Here is a 17078-nt window from a genome sequence, read left to right on the forward strand (position 1 = left end):
ACTTGGTAAAGTTCTGATTTTAAAAATACACCGCGTCCTAATTATGGAACAGAAAATACAAAAACTTGAGAAAAACAGGCCAAATAATTCTAAAATCTCGGGTGATTCAATTTAGTATACACATCGATTTTCGTGTGGAACTAGTAACTATGACTTGTCACACTAAGTTAAATACATTTGAAAATATACACTTTTACTCTAATACAAAGCGTTGTGAAAGTGTTAATCATATTTGTTCAACGGAATGGCGTATACCTATATTTGTTTCATTATACAGTAATATAAACGAGTTGACATTTTGGTGTAAAAATTAAAAAAGAAAAAATATCGAAATTAGAAAATCTGAATTTTTGTTAACTATCAACATGTAAACTGAAATATGAGATCGAACACTCCACAGTGAGAAATCACAATTAATCAAATATTCAAAAAAATCTCTCTCAGGTTCCGAATACCACTAAATCCTCATGATTACTACTTTCTGTCAAAAGAATAGCTTGATTTGAATACTGGCATTCTTTTTTGAAAATATTTTTCAAACTTTCCACATTTATGAAACGTCCAAAATACACTTTTTCCTTTGAGGGAAAAAAAAACTCTTCTAATACACATAATAAAGGCTTACTACTCCTCTTGAAAAATAAAAACTCCTATTCACTTTCAGAATAATTTAATGATTAAATAAAATATAAAGGATATTCATAATTACATTCATTACAATACAGCTGTTAATTCTCATAATCACAATCTAGACCTAATATTTTCTAATTTTAATTGCTTAGTAAATAAATCGAACTATCTTCTACCTGAAGATTCATTTCACCCGGCATTGCCATTTGATTTTTTAATATCCTTTTAATTTTAATCCCCAACTGTAACATTTTCATTAAATACTAGTTGGAAACTATTTTAGGAAAGGCAATTTTCCACTTCTATACGGAATGCTCCTCGAAATAGTTCGGTCATTCTTGGATAATAATAACAATGATGCATGTTCTATGCTATACGAGAAGTTACCCTAGATTCTCTACATTTATTCCTGTCAAACATCATAAACAGAGTTCGTCTTGCTACCCTCCCTGGCTTAATCAAGAAATTATTAACTGCTCACGTCTAAAATCCAGGATGGTTAACGAATCAAAAAACTTTGACTCTACGCATTTTAAAAATTTATATACCATCATCCTCGTTCCAAAGTATTAATTAACATACCAACGCTATATTGCGGGACTTGAAAATTCATTTACCAACGATCCTCTAAAGTTGTGGGCTTAATTCAATTAAGAAAAGGCTCCTCGCGAATACCAGGACTTATGAAACACAACAGCACAGAATTTTTCACCCCTTCTTCAATTGTTAATTTTTATTCCACAATACTACTATCAATTACGTCAATATCCGAGAAGAGATAAAGATAGTTTTATTCGAGGAATCGACAATATTACCGCCTCTATTTCTTAAAGACTGTACTTACGTCTTAAACCTTTACATCGTATCTTTAACTTAATTCTAAAAACTTCCAACTTTCCTAAGCATTTGGAAAACTGCTTGTGTTACATTCATTTTTAAGAAGGACGACTTGGACAGTGTGGAGAATTATCGTCCAATTTCGCTTCTTTGTAACTTCTCGAAAGTGTTTGAATCCATATTTTACAAACACATTCGACGATTCTGTTAAAAATCTTATAATTATGTAGTTCTCTTTTTCACTGGAAAAAAGGTCTGTAGTTACTAATTTAGCATGTTTCAGCCAAAGGACCCTTACTCAGCCATTAACTCAACAAGCCGTATTGCAGTAAAAGTGGCAACACTGTACGGAGTCCTATTCCTAGACGGCAGAAACACATGTACATATCGTGATACAGAGCAAGGTCTATTTGAATTTCTGTTTTTCTGCATATTTCTTAAAACAAGTCTTTGAAATTAGTATCAAAGGTATGTAGCACGTTTATTAAAAAACAATATACAGCAAATACTGTAATTATTAAGGAATTAAGAATAAATGCAAAAACTTAATGTAACTTCATGGTTTTAGATTCATCATGCCCAGACGTTTTTGTGTGCTTCAACGCTGAAAAACTTTTGGTTTTCCTAAAGATGTCTTGTTAAGGGAAGCTTGGCTTTATTTTATTCCAAAACAACAGTGGGCTCCAGGATCATCGGCTGCTGGGTGCATTAACCACTTCATTTCAGATGACATTCTTATTGATCAGTCATGTAGAGGATAAGACGGGAAAGATTTTTATCAAAGTTCCCAAAATTGAAAAATGGAGCTGTGTCCAGTTTTCAAAAATTTGCCAGTTTCAAAAAGATCTCAGCTCAGTGAACTGATCCAGAGCATCGAAGACGAGCTATTAATCCTCTACATGATTTACTGTGGATTTCGCCAGGTATTTTGTTATGAATCGCAATTACAAAATTTACTGAGCCGGTACAAAAATGAAAATTTCAATTTAAATTTAGACCATTCAAACAACAAAACGTTGAAATTTTATTTAGATAAAGCTGAAGAGTTTGCGTTTGCGACAACTGCCTTTTGGTGATTTTCGTCTCTAGTTTACTCGTTTCGTTGTTCATTATTCGTTAAATAAAAAATACTCCTATAATGTTAAAGTAACAGTTTTAATCATCTGAGATCTAAGAGAAAATTACGTGGTGCAGCATTCGAAAAGTAACCAATTTCAAGTCAAAGTAGGCGTTGCTGCCGCATTTTGCTAATTAAAGATAAGGTGGATTCACCTCACAAGTAAACCGAGTCGACGTAGTCTATACCGATTTTCAAAAAACATTTGACCAAATTGATAATCTCATTTGGTTAGCTAAACTGAAACTTAGCACCTTTCCTGACACATTATGTTCTTTGTTTGTTTCATACCTTATCAATCGGAATCAGGGTGTAAAATACAGGGTGTCCCAGAATTCGCGCCATTCCCGTGAATGACATGTTCCCTGTCCCGAACTGTGCCGTAATTCGCAAAAAGAATTGTCCAGGCTTTAACCGTGTGAGAACTGGAAGGCGATTAAGTTGACCAATAGAGAGGCTGCTTTTATATCCGAACGTTTCTATGTTCAAAGTTACCTATGCCAAGAACAAAAAATCGGGTAATACTAAAGTTGAATGAATTTTTTCCGAATCCCCCTCCGTCAACAAAGAAAACAGAAGTATGGTTATAAATTTAATCATTTTGACAATTGTTTGTCATAAACTGTCACGAAGTTCATCACTGATCTGAAGAGACGCTTCTGCGCCAAAGATGACTGATTAATGTACACAGAGAGGTCAAGGTTTACTTTAAGGCAAGTAGCATGGAACAGAAGTTATTTCTGCTGCCATTCTAGTTAAATTGTGTTTAACTGGGCTGTACATGTCATAAGAGAAGCTGTTTCATTTCATCGTAGGCAAATAATACATTTATTACTATTCTACATGGAGTAGCTACCGAAGAGCAGGTATTAGAAGTCATTGTCTTAGAGCCCCGTGAATAATCGTCGGCACCCAGACCAAACATGTGTTTCACCAATTGTTACATCGAGCAAGAGAAGATGGATCTTTTCAACCTAGTCGGAAAGGCCGTGCTGGGGCTCCACGGAATGTACGTGTAGGTGCTGAAGAGCGAGTGTTAGAAAACATGGAAGCGGATCCTAGGAGAAGTGTCCTCTACGTAGTGCAAATGAGTGGATGCTCAAGATCGACCACTCATCGTATCCTTCAAGAGAGAATACTGCATTCTTACAATTACACGAGAGTGCAGCGTCTGCGACCAACCGACTACCCGCGACGAGTACATTTTGCTCAATGGTTTTTGCGACAAAATGAACTAAATCCTGATTTTTCACGGCGCATTCTTTTCACCGACGAATGTTCATTTTCCCGAGAAAGAATGTTTAATACACACAATTGGCATTTCTGGGCACACGAAAATCCACATCTCACTAGGGTGAGAGCATATCAGGAGCGATTTACTATTAATCTATGGGCTGGAATCATTGGTACTACTGTGGTAAAAATTTTAATACATTTGATAAAATTATCACTAAACTCCGTTCCTGTTTTTTTAGGTGGGGCCGTTTGTGTTACCTGATCGCCTTAATGGGGAGGCATATGCTAATTTTCTACGACTAGAGCTTCCGGCGTTGTTGGAAGACGTTCCTTTGAATGTACGGCGGAATATGTGGTTTCAGCACGACGGCGCTCCTCCACATAATTCGATACTTGTCCGGCGAACATTGAAAAGAGTCTATCCTCATAGGTGGATTGGGCGTGGCAGTACTAATATCTGGCCTCCTAGATCTCCAGACCTTTCTCCTTTGGACTTTTTTTTGGAATCAAATTAAAAATTACGTATATAGAGAACCCCTAGATACGTTAGAAGAACTGAAAGAGAGACTGCACGAAGCCTACGCTACAGTTACTCCTAAGATGTTAAATAATATACAACACAACATAATTCGACGAGTTAGAACTTGCATTGAAGTTAATGGTGATCATTTTGAGCACATTGTTTAATAACGTTACAGTACAACGATTCCAGCTCATAGATTAATAGTATTGCTCTTGATATGCTCTTACGTTAGCGAAATGTGGATTTTCGTTTGCCCAAAAGTGCCAATTGTGCGCATTAAATATTCCTTTTCGGGAAAATGCTGCACTTTCGTTAATAGTAAGGATGCAGATTTTTGTCTGGAAGGATACGATGCATGATCGATCTTGAGCATCCATTCATTTGTGCCATTTGTTCTTCACCGTCTACGCGTATAATCCGTGGAGCCCCAGCACGGCCTTTCCGAATAGGCTGAAAAGATCCATCTTCTTTTGATGGATGCAACAAACGACAAAACACATGCTGGTCAAGGAGCCGATGATTGGGGAAAAGACCGTATATTCGCGCACAGCAGTGGCTGCATAGCGTTTACATTTTCCATAAATTAACATCATTTCCAAATATTCTTTATACTAGTATGAATAAGACATCAATGACTTAGTGGTATTGGTACTGATTTGTTTATAGTTTGTATTGTTCTTAAAAAAAATGCAACTAAACGATTTTTGTTATAATTTTTATTCGTATCTTTTCAATCTCTAGAAAGTACTCGCAACTTTAAAGAAACTGTTAAATCATCATGTGCAACATCAATATTATTCTTGAATAAGTCTCAGTTTTCAGTATCTCCCCCACATGATTGACACCACAGCAGATACCTATGATCTTAATACACCAGAGAACTGGAGTCTCGTCTCTTTTTTCGTTGCTTAGATTAGGTATCAGCAAGAAAGCTGTTTAGTAAAAATTGATACTGTTTATTGAAAATCATAAGCACCGATTAATCAAAAGCGATATTTATGTTTTAGTACACTTAATAACGTTCTTTGAATGGACATGTGGTACTCTTTTTTAGAAATAACGATAAACTTAATATCACTGATATGATGCATAGTGAATTCTGAAAATGTACTAATTTTTGTTAAAAAGAACAACACATTATTCACGGGGCTCTAAGAAAATGACTTCTAATACTTGCTCTTCGGTATCTACACTGTGTAGAATAGTAATAAATGTATTATTTGCCTACGATGAAATGAAACAGCTTCTCTTACGACATGTACAGCCCAGTTAAATACAATTTAACTAGAATGGCAGCAGAAATAACTTCTGTTCCATGCTACTTGCCTTAAAGTAAACCTTGACCTCTCTGTGTACATTAATCAGTCATCTTTGGCGCAGAAGCGTCTCTTCAGGTCAGTGATGAACTTCGTGACAGTTTATGACAAACAATTGTCAAAATGATTAAATTTATAACCATACTTCTGTTTTTTTTGTTGACGGAGGGGGATTTGGAAAAAATTCATTCAACTTTAGTATTACCCGATTTTTTGTTCTTGGCATAGGTAACTTTGAACATAGAAACGTTCGGATATAAAAGCAGCCTCTCTATTGGTCAACTTAATCGCCTTCCAGTTATCACACGGTTAAAGCCTGGACAATTCTTTTTGCGAATTACGGCACAGTTCGGGAGAGGGAACATGTCATTCACGGGAATGGCGCGAATTCTGGGACACCCTGTATACCAAGTACAGGAATCCTGCAAGATTCAAATCTTGAGCCGCTACTTTTTTGCATTTCATCAACTACATTACGGAAATCATCAGTCAATCGTCTTGAATTTTATTATCAAAAAAATGCTTGCATATTTCAAAATAATTTTGTCGACAAAGTTTTCGGGTAAATACTGTTCGATAGCTCGACAACTAAATGTTAATCGTTTTGAAGGATCATATAATAATGTGAGATAGGATGAAGTGCTTTCACTATTTATTTGATACAAATACAACTTGTTATCTGGACCCGGAGTCTGCGATTATTTGTGTTTACAAAATTAATTTGAAAAGTTGTCAGGGGTGGTTAACCTTACAACTGCATTTGCGCAGTACACAAAAGTTTTAACAATACAATTCGCAAATTTCTTTTTATAAACGTCCGCAACTCTAATCTCATCTAAGCCGATCATGATTGGACGACAAAATTATAATTCAGAATCAATATAAAATTATAAAATATTGTTCCACAATTATTATTTTTTACAATAATTCCTCTACGTTAAGATAAAAATAGAGATGGATAACACCAGGCACAGGAGTAGGATTATCTGAATATATTTTCTGTCAACAAATACATATTTCAGTTTTTATACGTATACTGCAATATTGTCTTCCCAAGTTAAAGTGGTTTTTATGATTGGTCCATTGTGTCAAAGTTGATGCTGGGGACAATGGAATAAATCGCTAGCCGTAAATAAGGAAGTGGTTGGTTCTTGCACGGCCGTTCTTTGTTATTCAACTCATATTGTCCGTCTGGGGTAATAATGAGGTGATAATGTTTATTACCTTGTCATAAAAACCACTTTAAACTGGGAAGAGAATACTAATAAGAATAAGTAATAAGCAGCAATAGTACTGTTGAGATTCGGGGAAATTAAGTAAACCGTTGATTTAATTAATAAAATTAATTCCTTAATTTTTTGCTTGTGTTTCAGGGATGAGGGAAGTTCATTCTATCCAAATAACTCTAGACAAGTTTTTTTTTACATATTTATTACTCTATTCTGTAGGAGGATTTATTTATGTATATTATTTCCGTAAGACTAATGGGGCGGGACGACTTAATTCCTCCAGGGCCTACTTAGGGATAAACGTCATCTTAGCCTCTTGACAGTTCCCAGCAAGATATCTTGCTTGGAAGCTCTAACAAATTGAGTAGTGTGTAAATTTTTCATTTTATTATTGAGATTGTTATTGTTTTAATGACCCCTGCGGTTTGTAAAACATCCGAAACAAAACTTCAGCTGTGAACAACAGTACACTAGTTTACAATCAAAGTACAACTACTAATGTAAGCAAAACAGAAAGTAAAAGTTTTCACAGCACTATTGTTATACCTCTCAGAAAGTCGTAACATAAATAGTTATACAATTTTGCAGACTTTTTATGTAATTTATTCCTAACAAAAATAAGAGCAAATACGATAAAGAGCCGTAAAGATGACAAAACTATAGCTGAGAATTATTGTGTTTTATCATCCTGAATAAACAGTTTTACAAAAAATATACTAACAAACAAATAACAAAAAATAAATCCATGTTTAGTATCCTATTTAATTATTGAGAACTTCCTTATATGCACTGGCTGTAGTATAAATTGTAAAATTTCATCCAACCAACTTTGTTTTTTTTATAATAATGTATATGTATATTTAATACATGGACATACTATTAAACTACAAATGAAGAAGTATGTGCCAATATAAATTTCAAGTGCGACTAACTTGGCAAAATTCTGAGATGATCTAATAAATATTTTGGTGGGGATGGACGACAAATTTTGGGTGTTGTTGCACCGCCTACAAAATATTCTTAACAAACACTCAAAACACAGTAATCAGTCCAGTAGTTTAGGAAATTATGTGTTTCACAAAATTATCAACACAGAGGGCAGAAAAATGGAAACGGAAGTTCGGCATGTTTGTATTGTTTGTACAACGTTGAGAAAACTCGAACATAAACAGTGGTTGGTTTAAACGACCCCCTTACTATACAATATTTACTTAGTTTATGTTCAGTCACTCAAGAAAAACTCTAGTTTCTATGTACTTTTTGAAAAGTCGATAGTGAGCACCCGTTATTTTTAACGTGTATGAGAAAATGACCTTATACAATATTCATTACGTGAACAGCCTATCTTAATGAACTCGTTACATCGGTATTGTCCATTGCCTATTCAAACACGTAGGCAAGAGTTTTTTTTTAATTTTTAATGTTTCGTTTTATGCTCTCTGTAATTAACTACGCAGTGTAAAACGTCCTTAAAACTTACCCTCTTTTGAAGGTTTTCTCGGTACAAATAGGAAGTATAATGAGGATATTAATATTCTTATTTCAACATAACACCACATGGTAGAAAAGAACGTAAACAAGCAACAAATTTCTGTTAAATTAAAATTAAATGTTTTTTTAAATCAGTCTGTTTTGTGTCTTATCATTAATACTCAAAAGTAAACTTACCTTAAGTAAATGAAAAACACAATTCATAACCAAAATGACAACAAATCAAACTATCTTTATAAAACCTGTGAAATTTTTGTCATCATGACAACTCAATAAGAACAACTGAGTAGAAATCTACCTCAACGGATGCTGATGCGACTTACCATCTGTCACTCTCTACCTTTCTACATTTAGTTATTTACGGATTATTTTGCCACTATGTTATATTCACCCATTATTCTCATTAACACAACTGTTTATTTTTTATTTTGTAAACACTTTGAACGGTATTCTACCTACGACGAAAACTTTGCCCAAGAATTTCACTTGTTAATTGCAGATGCAAATGAGGCATATATAAATTGCCGACACCATTAATTTTAGCGGCTAAACATACAAGGCTTGTTAACTAGGCTAAGACGATTAATGATCCATAAACACTAAGTAAATAATGAAATATGAGAAAAGTTGCTAATCAAATGCATCCAATTTGTGCAATAAGAAGTCTGCACTATCCGGAGTGCAACCATTTCTGGGATTTGTTGACACATACTGGTTGCCAGTAATGTCCACTTTCCAAATAAGTGAAATTAAAGATACCAACAAAAACTTTCAATACCGATAAATATGGGTACGAACCGTATAATTAATAAAATACGTACATAGAATTCTAATGAAATAAGATAATTTTTGTTTAAAAAATATAACATAGAGTAATTAAATAAAGCTCATCGCTAAACCAGTTTATACAACATGTAACATGACACGAGATTATGATGACCCCCTAGTTGGAAAGGAGGATACCAATAGTGGCCTGGGTCACTAGTTCGACGCATACCTACGATCACCTTCTAGTCATGAAAATAACCTTCAACTTTTTGTGTATCCTAAAACGGTTTATTTTTATTACTACAAGTGAATGTTAAAATCCATTTATTTTGAAGTTCAAGATCTAGTACACTTCAGAATTAATTAAAGCTTGAACTCTGTTGAAATTTCTACTTAAATTTGAAATTATTAGTTTTTCTATACAGTGCTTTGAGAAACTGTAACAGACAACAATTTATCATTTATTTTATAATTCAGTTCAACAGCACTGACTCTCCAATTATGAATTTTAACAAAATAGAAAGCCACATTAAATTGAAAATGGTAGCTACTTTACACCATGAATGGTGTCGACAACTGGATAAATTAGAGATGGTCTATACGAACAGCAAATAATAATTTTTGCAATAAATTCTAATACACATCTGTTCAATTCACGATCAGCCGGTTGGTTGCGAGACGTTTGTTAACTGCAGTTTCTTGACCTTCCGTGTTCATTCACTTGCACTAAATATTCTAGTATACCGACGAGTAAGATTCACTTGCGACCTTTATGTGGAGCATTTGACATCTGAACATATTTTTAAAACGTATTATAGTTTTGGTCTTACGTCATCTGCAGTATGTGTAAAATCACGCATGATAAATCCAATGAAAAAAAATAAGGATTTAAATGTCATGTTATTACTCACTCTTCATTCATAGTGTTTATTTTTTTAATACTATATTTTTGAATTCGCTTATAATTATTTATTAACAACGGAAACATATTCTGACAAAGCGCACTAACAAAAAAAAAACACCAACCTTCCTCTAAAAAAATCCTGGCTGTAAGTAATAGGTATACAAATTTCGGTGTGAGTCACAACCACCATGCTTCACCATGGTTTCTTATCTCCATATTAAATTTATAGCACAGTTCACCACAGCACCCAAACACGGAGACACGAAATTTAAAGTTTTTGTTGCAGTTACTCAGACGACTGCTGCAAATAGGAAAAGCGGGTAATCAGCGAAGCAGATTGCGGCAATCGACGCACATGTACCGTAACTTTACCGAAGAGGAACTGCACACGGGACGGAGCAAATGCTGCTCAGAATTTATTGCTCCCATAATGTGGGTATCAATAAATTGCAGAAATAATCTTTAAACACATCTATTCAAAAACGGGATTTTGAAAACGCTACTATTATTCACTAACAACACACCATTTCTGAAGTCTTACCAAATGTGTCACACGTAGACACTTTTTCAAGTAGGGATGTACTCACTGCCTTAAAAATACGTCAACTTGCAATATTTTTGGGCGCCCAAGACATTTTTAGTTTATTGTTAAATATGTAAAGTATATCGTAGAACTTAATAATAATGACCGAAGCTCGACAAGAATATGGTGGTGACTGCGTGAAAAATCGACTGCTTTTCTACTTTACAATTTTTGGTAAATATGGTTAGTAATGTTGATGGAGGAAGAATCACCCAAGTTTTATGTAGAACGAAAAAGTGTCCAATTAAACAATGTTGTCATTAAAGTGTTAAATTTTAGACAAATATTTTGATCAATATGTTTACTGTTATTACAAAAAATAACACTACAAATGTAGCTTGATCCTTCTCGTTCTGCTCCACGTTGGCGTTATGTATGCTTACAATAACTTCAAAACGTCAAAATTTCAAAGTTTTCAGTTTTGCAGTTCTTGATTTAATCAATAAAATAAACTGGCTCAGTCATAATTTTTTTCAGACACCCCGTGTAAGCAAATCTAAAAGATATTAATGCAATGGCAAATCACAAGTATAGACTCATCATACTTTGCACATTTAAGATAGTGTGGCGTCATTAATTTTTTAGGGGGATGAGCAAATACATTTTGATCAAAAACTTGCCATGCTTATGATAAGTTTAAAACAACTCGAAGATTTCAAAGGATTCGGTTTTGTAATTCCTGATTAAATCAATAAAATAAATTCACGAATTTTTTTTTTATTCACCCTGTATATGCAAATCCAAAAAATATGAATAGAATGACAAATCACAAGTCAGATTCATCATATTTTGTACATTTTAGATAAGATTTATTCAGTAAAATTTGGGGGTGACGTCATCGATTTTTTTAAGGGGGACTAGCAAATACGTTTTGATCATGCTTATCTTAACTGTAAACCATTTGCAAGATTTCAGAGCATTCGGTTTTACAGATTCCAAATTAAATTGCAAAATGTTGTTTCATAATTTTGATTTTTTTTTCAAAAATCTGGACGTTTCTGATAAAAACTCAATTCGGAGTTATAAACTACATGTGTGGGACAATGTTATTTTATACAATTTAACCCTATCTACAATATTAAAGTGACGTCATCACATTATTGGTGGAGATGATTAGACAAATTTTGGTTAGCGTTTTACCATCTACATGATATTCCTAACATAAACACAAAATTTGACAATAATCGGTCGAGTATTTTCGGAGATTATCTGTCTAATAAAAATCCGGGACGGCAGACAGACAGACAGACAGACAGACAGACAGACAGACAGACGGACAGACGGACAGCCAGACGGAAACGGGAGATTTATTTCTTCGTCCTCCAGGGGTCATGAAAGATCGAGAAAACGTAACGGTAGAGTCGGCCGACGGACTCGATAACAATACTTCCTTTGCCTACGCTCGGGAAGTAAAAAAAGTGTGTCATAATCAGAGACAAAATCGCAAGAAGTAAGTAGCCAAACCCACCAAGGCATTGGTCCACCTGAACCTCCCCTGGTAGCGATCAGCCTTCAGGTGGTCACCTGCATAGGACAAAAATTGATCTTAAGTTTTTAGACAGAATTTCTCTCACCTCTGAAGTACAATGAAATAAATCCAGTTTTTTTTTAAGAAAAAATTGGTCTAAAGAGTTTAGACAGTACTTCCCTCGCTGTCGGAAACTTGACGACTGCATGCCTATTGTGTTTTTTTTTCTCATTACATTTTTGTAGTGGGAATTTAAAAAAAAATTGTGATGACGTCATCAACATTTTTGCAAGGACACGTATATCAGTTGGGATAGATGTAGTGTAATACTAAGAATAAAATTATTGTATTCCCAAATTTTCGGGAAAATTAATTGGGTCGTTTTGAATATTGATTTCTTATAATCAATAAAATAACGAAACAATTTACTCACGTATACGGCGTCGGTGTGTAATATCTAGAGAGCGGATTTCTGTCGGGCTAGGCAAGGCCAAACTCGGTACGGCTCGTACGGGATGCGAATTCATTGCGGTTGCGAACTGCACTTCGATTATTTGAGATTAGAATAACGCTGTTTCGTTGCACTCTGCTGTTAATTCCCGTTCTCATTTACTTAGCCATTTGATTAATAAATCGTTAATTATATTTATGGAATTAGTACCGATTAAACGTGACGTAGCCCGACAAAAATCCGCTGTCTAGTAATATGAAAGGCAACTGAAAATCGTTTATGTATAAACATTCTTAATTTAAGATGACAAGCGTAACAGCATACGTGAGAGTCAAACAGAGAAACTGTAAACAAAACGACCATCGGTTTTATTGCTTCGACTTCCGCTTATTATATAAAACATTGGGTTTTATTTTAATTCTTGACGGTGAAATTCACAATTGGTTGATTATAAACATGTCTATTCCACATTCGCGGAACCAAGTGAGCGCATAAAACAAATCCAGGTCTGTAATGTTAAAGTCGATGTAAATAAGCCTACTACCCTTATGTTTCAACCGAGTTTTTCCTTTAACAAATTTTGTGTCTACCAAATTGGGTTGGTTGGGGTGTAATACTAATAATAAGTGTTGCCTTTAATTTAATCAATAAAATAAATTGACTTCATTAATTTTTTTGAACCACCTCTTAAGAAAATCTAAAAAATATGAATGGAATGATAAATCACAAGTACAAACTCATCATATTTTTTGCATTTTAGATAGGATTTATTCAGCAAAATTTAAGGGTGACGTCATCAATTTTTTTAGGAGGGATGAACAAATACATTTTGAACAAAAGTTTACCATGCTTATAATAACTTTAAAATATTCCCAAGATTTCAAAGCATTCGGTTTTGAAATTCCTGATTAAATCGATAAAATAAATTCACGCCTTCATTAATTTTTTTGAGTCACCCTGCATATGCAAATCCAAAAATATGAATGGAATGATAAATCACAAGTACAGACTCATCATATTTTGTACATTTTGGATACGATTTATTCGGCAAACTTTTGAGCTGACGTCATCAGTTTTTTGTAGAAGATAACCAAATATATTTTGACTAAAAATTTATTATGCTCTTTATAACCTTAAAACATCTGCAAGATTTCAAAGCATTCGGTTTTGTAGTTCCTGATTAAATCAATAAAATAAATTTACGCATTCATTAATTTTTTTGAGTCACCCTGTATATGCAAATCGAAAAAATTTGCATGGAATGATAAATCACAAGAAGAGACTCACCATATTTTGTACATTTTAGATAGGATTTATTCAGCAAAATTTTGTGGTGACGTCATAAATTTTTTAGGGGGGACGACCAAATACATTTTGATCAAAAATTTACCATGCTTATGATAATTTTAAAATATCTTCAAGATTTCGAAGCATTCGGTTTTGTAGTTCCTGAGTAAATCAGTAAAATAAATTTACGCGTTCATTTATTTTCTTGAATCACCCTGTATATGCAAATCGAAAAAATATGAATGGAGTGATAGATCACAAGTACAGACTGATCATATTTTGTACATTTTAGATATGATTTATTCGGCAAATTTTCGAGCTGACGTCATCAAGTTTTTGGAGGGGATAAGCAAATATATTTTGACTAAACATTTATTATGCTCTTTATAAACTTAAAACATCTGCAAGATGTCAGAGCATTCCGTTTTGTAGTTCCTGATTAAATCAATAAAATATATTTACGCATTCATTAATTTTTTTGAGTCACTCTGTACATGTAAATCCAAAAAATATGAATGGAGTGATAAATGACAAGTACAGACTCATCATATTTTGTACATTTTAGATATGATTTATTCGGCAAACTTTCGAGCTGACGTCATCAAGTTTTTGGAGGGGATAAGCAAATATATTTTGCCTAAACATTTATTATGCTCTTTATAACCTTAAAACATCTGCAAGATTTCAGAGCATTCGGTTTTGTAGTTCCTGATTAAATCAATAAAATATATTTACGCATTCATTAATTTTTTTGAGTCACCCTGTATATGCAAATCCAAAAAATATGAATGGAGTGATAAATTACAAGTACAGACTCATCATATTTTTACAGTTTAGATAGGATTTATTCGGCAAACTTTCGAGCTGACGTCATCAATTTTTTGGAGGGGATAAGCAAATATATTTTGACTAAACATTTACTATGCTCTTTATAACCTTAAAACATCTGCAAGATTTCAAAGCATTCGGTTTTGCAGTTCTTGATTTAATCATTAAAATATATCACAAGTATACACTCATTATATTTTGCACATTTTCGATTGGAATTATTCGGCAAAATTTTGAGATGATGCCATCATTTTTTTCGAGGTTTACAAAACCGAATGCTCTAAAAACTTGCAAACGTTTTAAAATCGTAAATATTTTTTTTTCGTTTATGCCCCCCTAAAAATTGATGACGTTGATTTATAAGTTTGCCGAATAAATGTTCCTTAAATTTTATAAATTACATACTAGAGATCCAGGTTTTTGAGAAAAAAATTACAATTTAACTTTGAAATTGCAAACCGGATGCTCTTAAATCTTGGAAATGTTTTGAAGTTAAAAGAAACGTGAGAAATCGTTAATCAAAGTTTTTTTCGTTTATGATTCCCAAAAAAATTATGACGTCCTCTTCCAGTTCTTTAAATTTTATAAAATAACATGCTCCTACATGTGTGATTTATAAATCCGTGTTGAATTTTTACCAGAATTTGGGGAAAAAAAATCACAATTATAAAACAGTATGTTACAATTTAACTTTGAAATTGCAAAAACCCAATGCAAATATTTTACGATTGTTGGAAGCATGGTAAATCGTTAATCAAATTTTGCCCGGTATCTTACAATTTTGCCGAATTTCTTTTTCTTCAAATTGATTACTGTTTTTGGGGAAAAACTGAGTGTGATTAATTAAATAATCAGTCCTCTGCACTGCATTGAGTAGACAAAATCAATCAAATTTCATTTTCTTTTATACGCTGATGCTTGTAAGCTGAACGTACTAATAGGCGAATTCTTTCGAAGACTAAACATAAACAGCCGAAGTTAAGCATGTACTAAGGAAGTTCTATCGAAATAATCTTTGACCAAATTTTTTAACTTACTTTAGTACAAGCAGAGAAAAACGAAGGCATCGACGAGATATCGCTGCCGTCATAGTTTCTCATAATTTGCTAATTTGAACTGAACGCAGATTGATTGCATTAATGTGCACGTGAGGTACCTATTTCCCCGAAGGTGAAGACTACTTTCTAGGTTTATTCGAATGTTTATGACCTTTTACTCTTTCGAACACATTCCATTCCATTTCTTTTCCTTCAAATAAAGACTGAACTGAACCAATAATGCAAACATCCTAAGAACGCTATCGGTAACGGCGCTTGGAATGACAAATAAAACGTCGACAGCACAATAAGCTTTTGTATGTCTTTGTTTACTGTACATGGTTAGTTGGCAATGTTGGCATTATTACATTAAATATTTGTAAAAAAATCGGAAATGCTGCCACAAAGAAAACGCCACGAAAAATCTATTCTTATGTATTGGGAATATCCAAAACAAAGTTCAGTTATGTTATATGGTTTTCATTAGTTTAAGTTACGCATTTAGAGGTTTTTTAACAAAAAAGTTTTTTGTAAATAATGTGCTATTTGCTAAAGGTTTTGGTAAATAATGCTCTGGATATTGTAGCGATGCAAAATGTGCATGAGTTTTTTTATACATACGAACGGAATTATGTATCTCACGTAAAGGAATTATGGAGCGACTCGCCTTAAAATACAATGAGCTTCTGATTACTGTTCACATCAGGTGTTTGCGATATTTAAATATGGCTTCATTAACTTGAAAACATGCTTCTTACTCGATAATAAATATATAACAGGTAATCAAATGACAACGAAGGTCCGTAAAAATATCCAATGGGATACCATTGTAGAATGTGAGATTATAGACGGCGTTGGTAGTATTTAAACCTATGATCATTTTAGTGAATAATGTACTTAATTAAGTAATAAAAAATGTCAAAAATAACATTTACAGAATTTAGAAAGTACTAGGGGCCTTATAGTTACGGTAAGTGAGAATTACCTGTACATGTGCATGTATAATACATAACTCAAGAAAATTTTCTCTAAGAAAACAAGCAATAATTTCTAAGGAAGGTTCAATAACCTGATATCCGTAGAGTTATTTAATTAAGTCACAGACACATAATAACAAGTAACTCGGTTACTTTGGAGGACAACAAGGTGAAATATCTGACTAAAAGTTTTCCTACAAAGTAAATTTTTAGTCCACACTTCCTCGTTGATGCTACACTGTGAAACCGGATTTATTTAAATTAATAAATAGAGAAAATCGGAGTTATATCAAATGATCGTTATTAAGTTTGTAAGTTTAAATATAATATCCGTTCGCAAAACTCCCGCACTGTCAGTGTCAGATTTGGAAAAAATGACCTGAGTGTACTCAGTGG

The 17078-nt window shown here is 33.5% G+C and overlaps 1 protein-coding gene across 3 annotated transcripts in view; it reads right to left on the minus strand.

Moving 5' to 3' along the window:
• The window catches only part of LOC135128153 (WD repeat-containing protein 47), an 86022-nt gene that overhangs the window by 63766 nt on the left and 5178 nt on the right, over positions 1-17078 (minus strand). The window contains exon 1 of one of the 3 annotated variants that reach the window (XM_064055043.1): positions 10174-10371. The exons of 1 other annotated variant lie outside the window; for it this stretch is intronic. In XM_064055043.1, the coding sequence (XP_063911113.1) occupies positions 10174-10241 (68 nt within the window). In that variant the 5' untranslated portion in view covers positions 10242-10371. Of the gene's footprint in view, positions 1-8556; positions 8624-10173; positions 10372-17078 lie in introns of those variants that run through there. One more of the 3 variants, XM_064055045.1, reaches the window with a different exon arrangement.

The sequence above is a fragment of the Zophobas morio genome, unplaced genomic scaffold, assembly GCF_036711695.1.
Source record: "Zophobas morio isolate AGI-343-1 ecotype UQ-CSIRO unplaced genomic scaffold, CSIRO_AGI_Zmor_V1 ptg000012l, whole genome shotgun sequence".
Lineage (NCBI taxonomy): Eukaryota > Metazoa > Arthropoda > Insecta > Coleoptera > Tenebrionidae > Zophobas > Zophobas morio.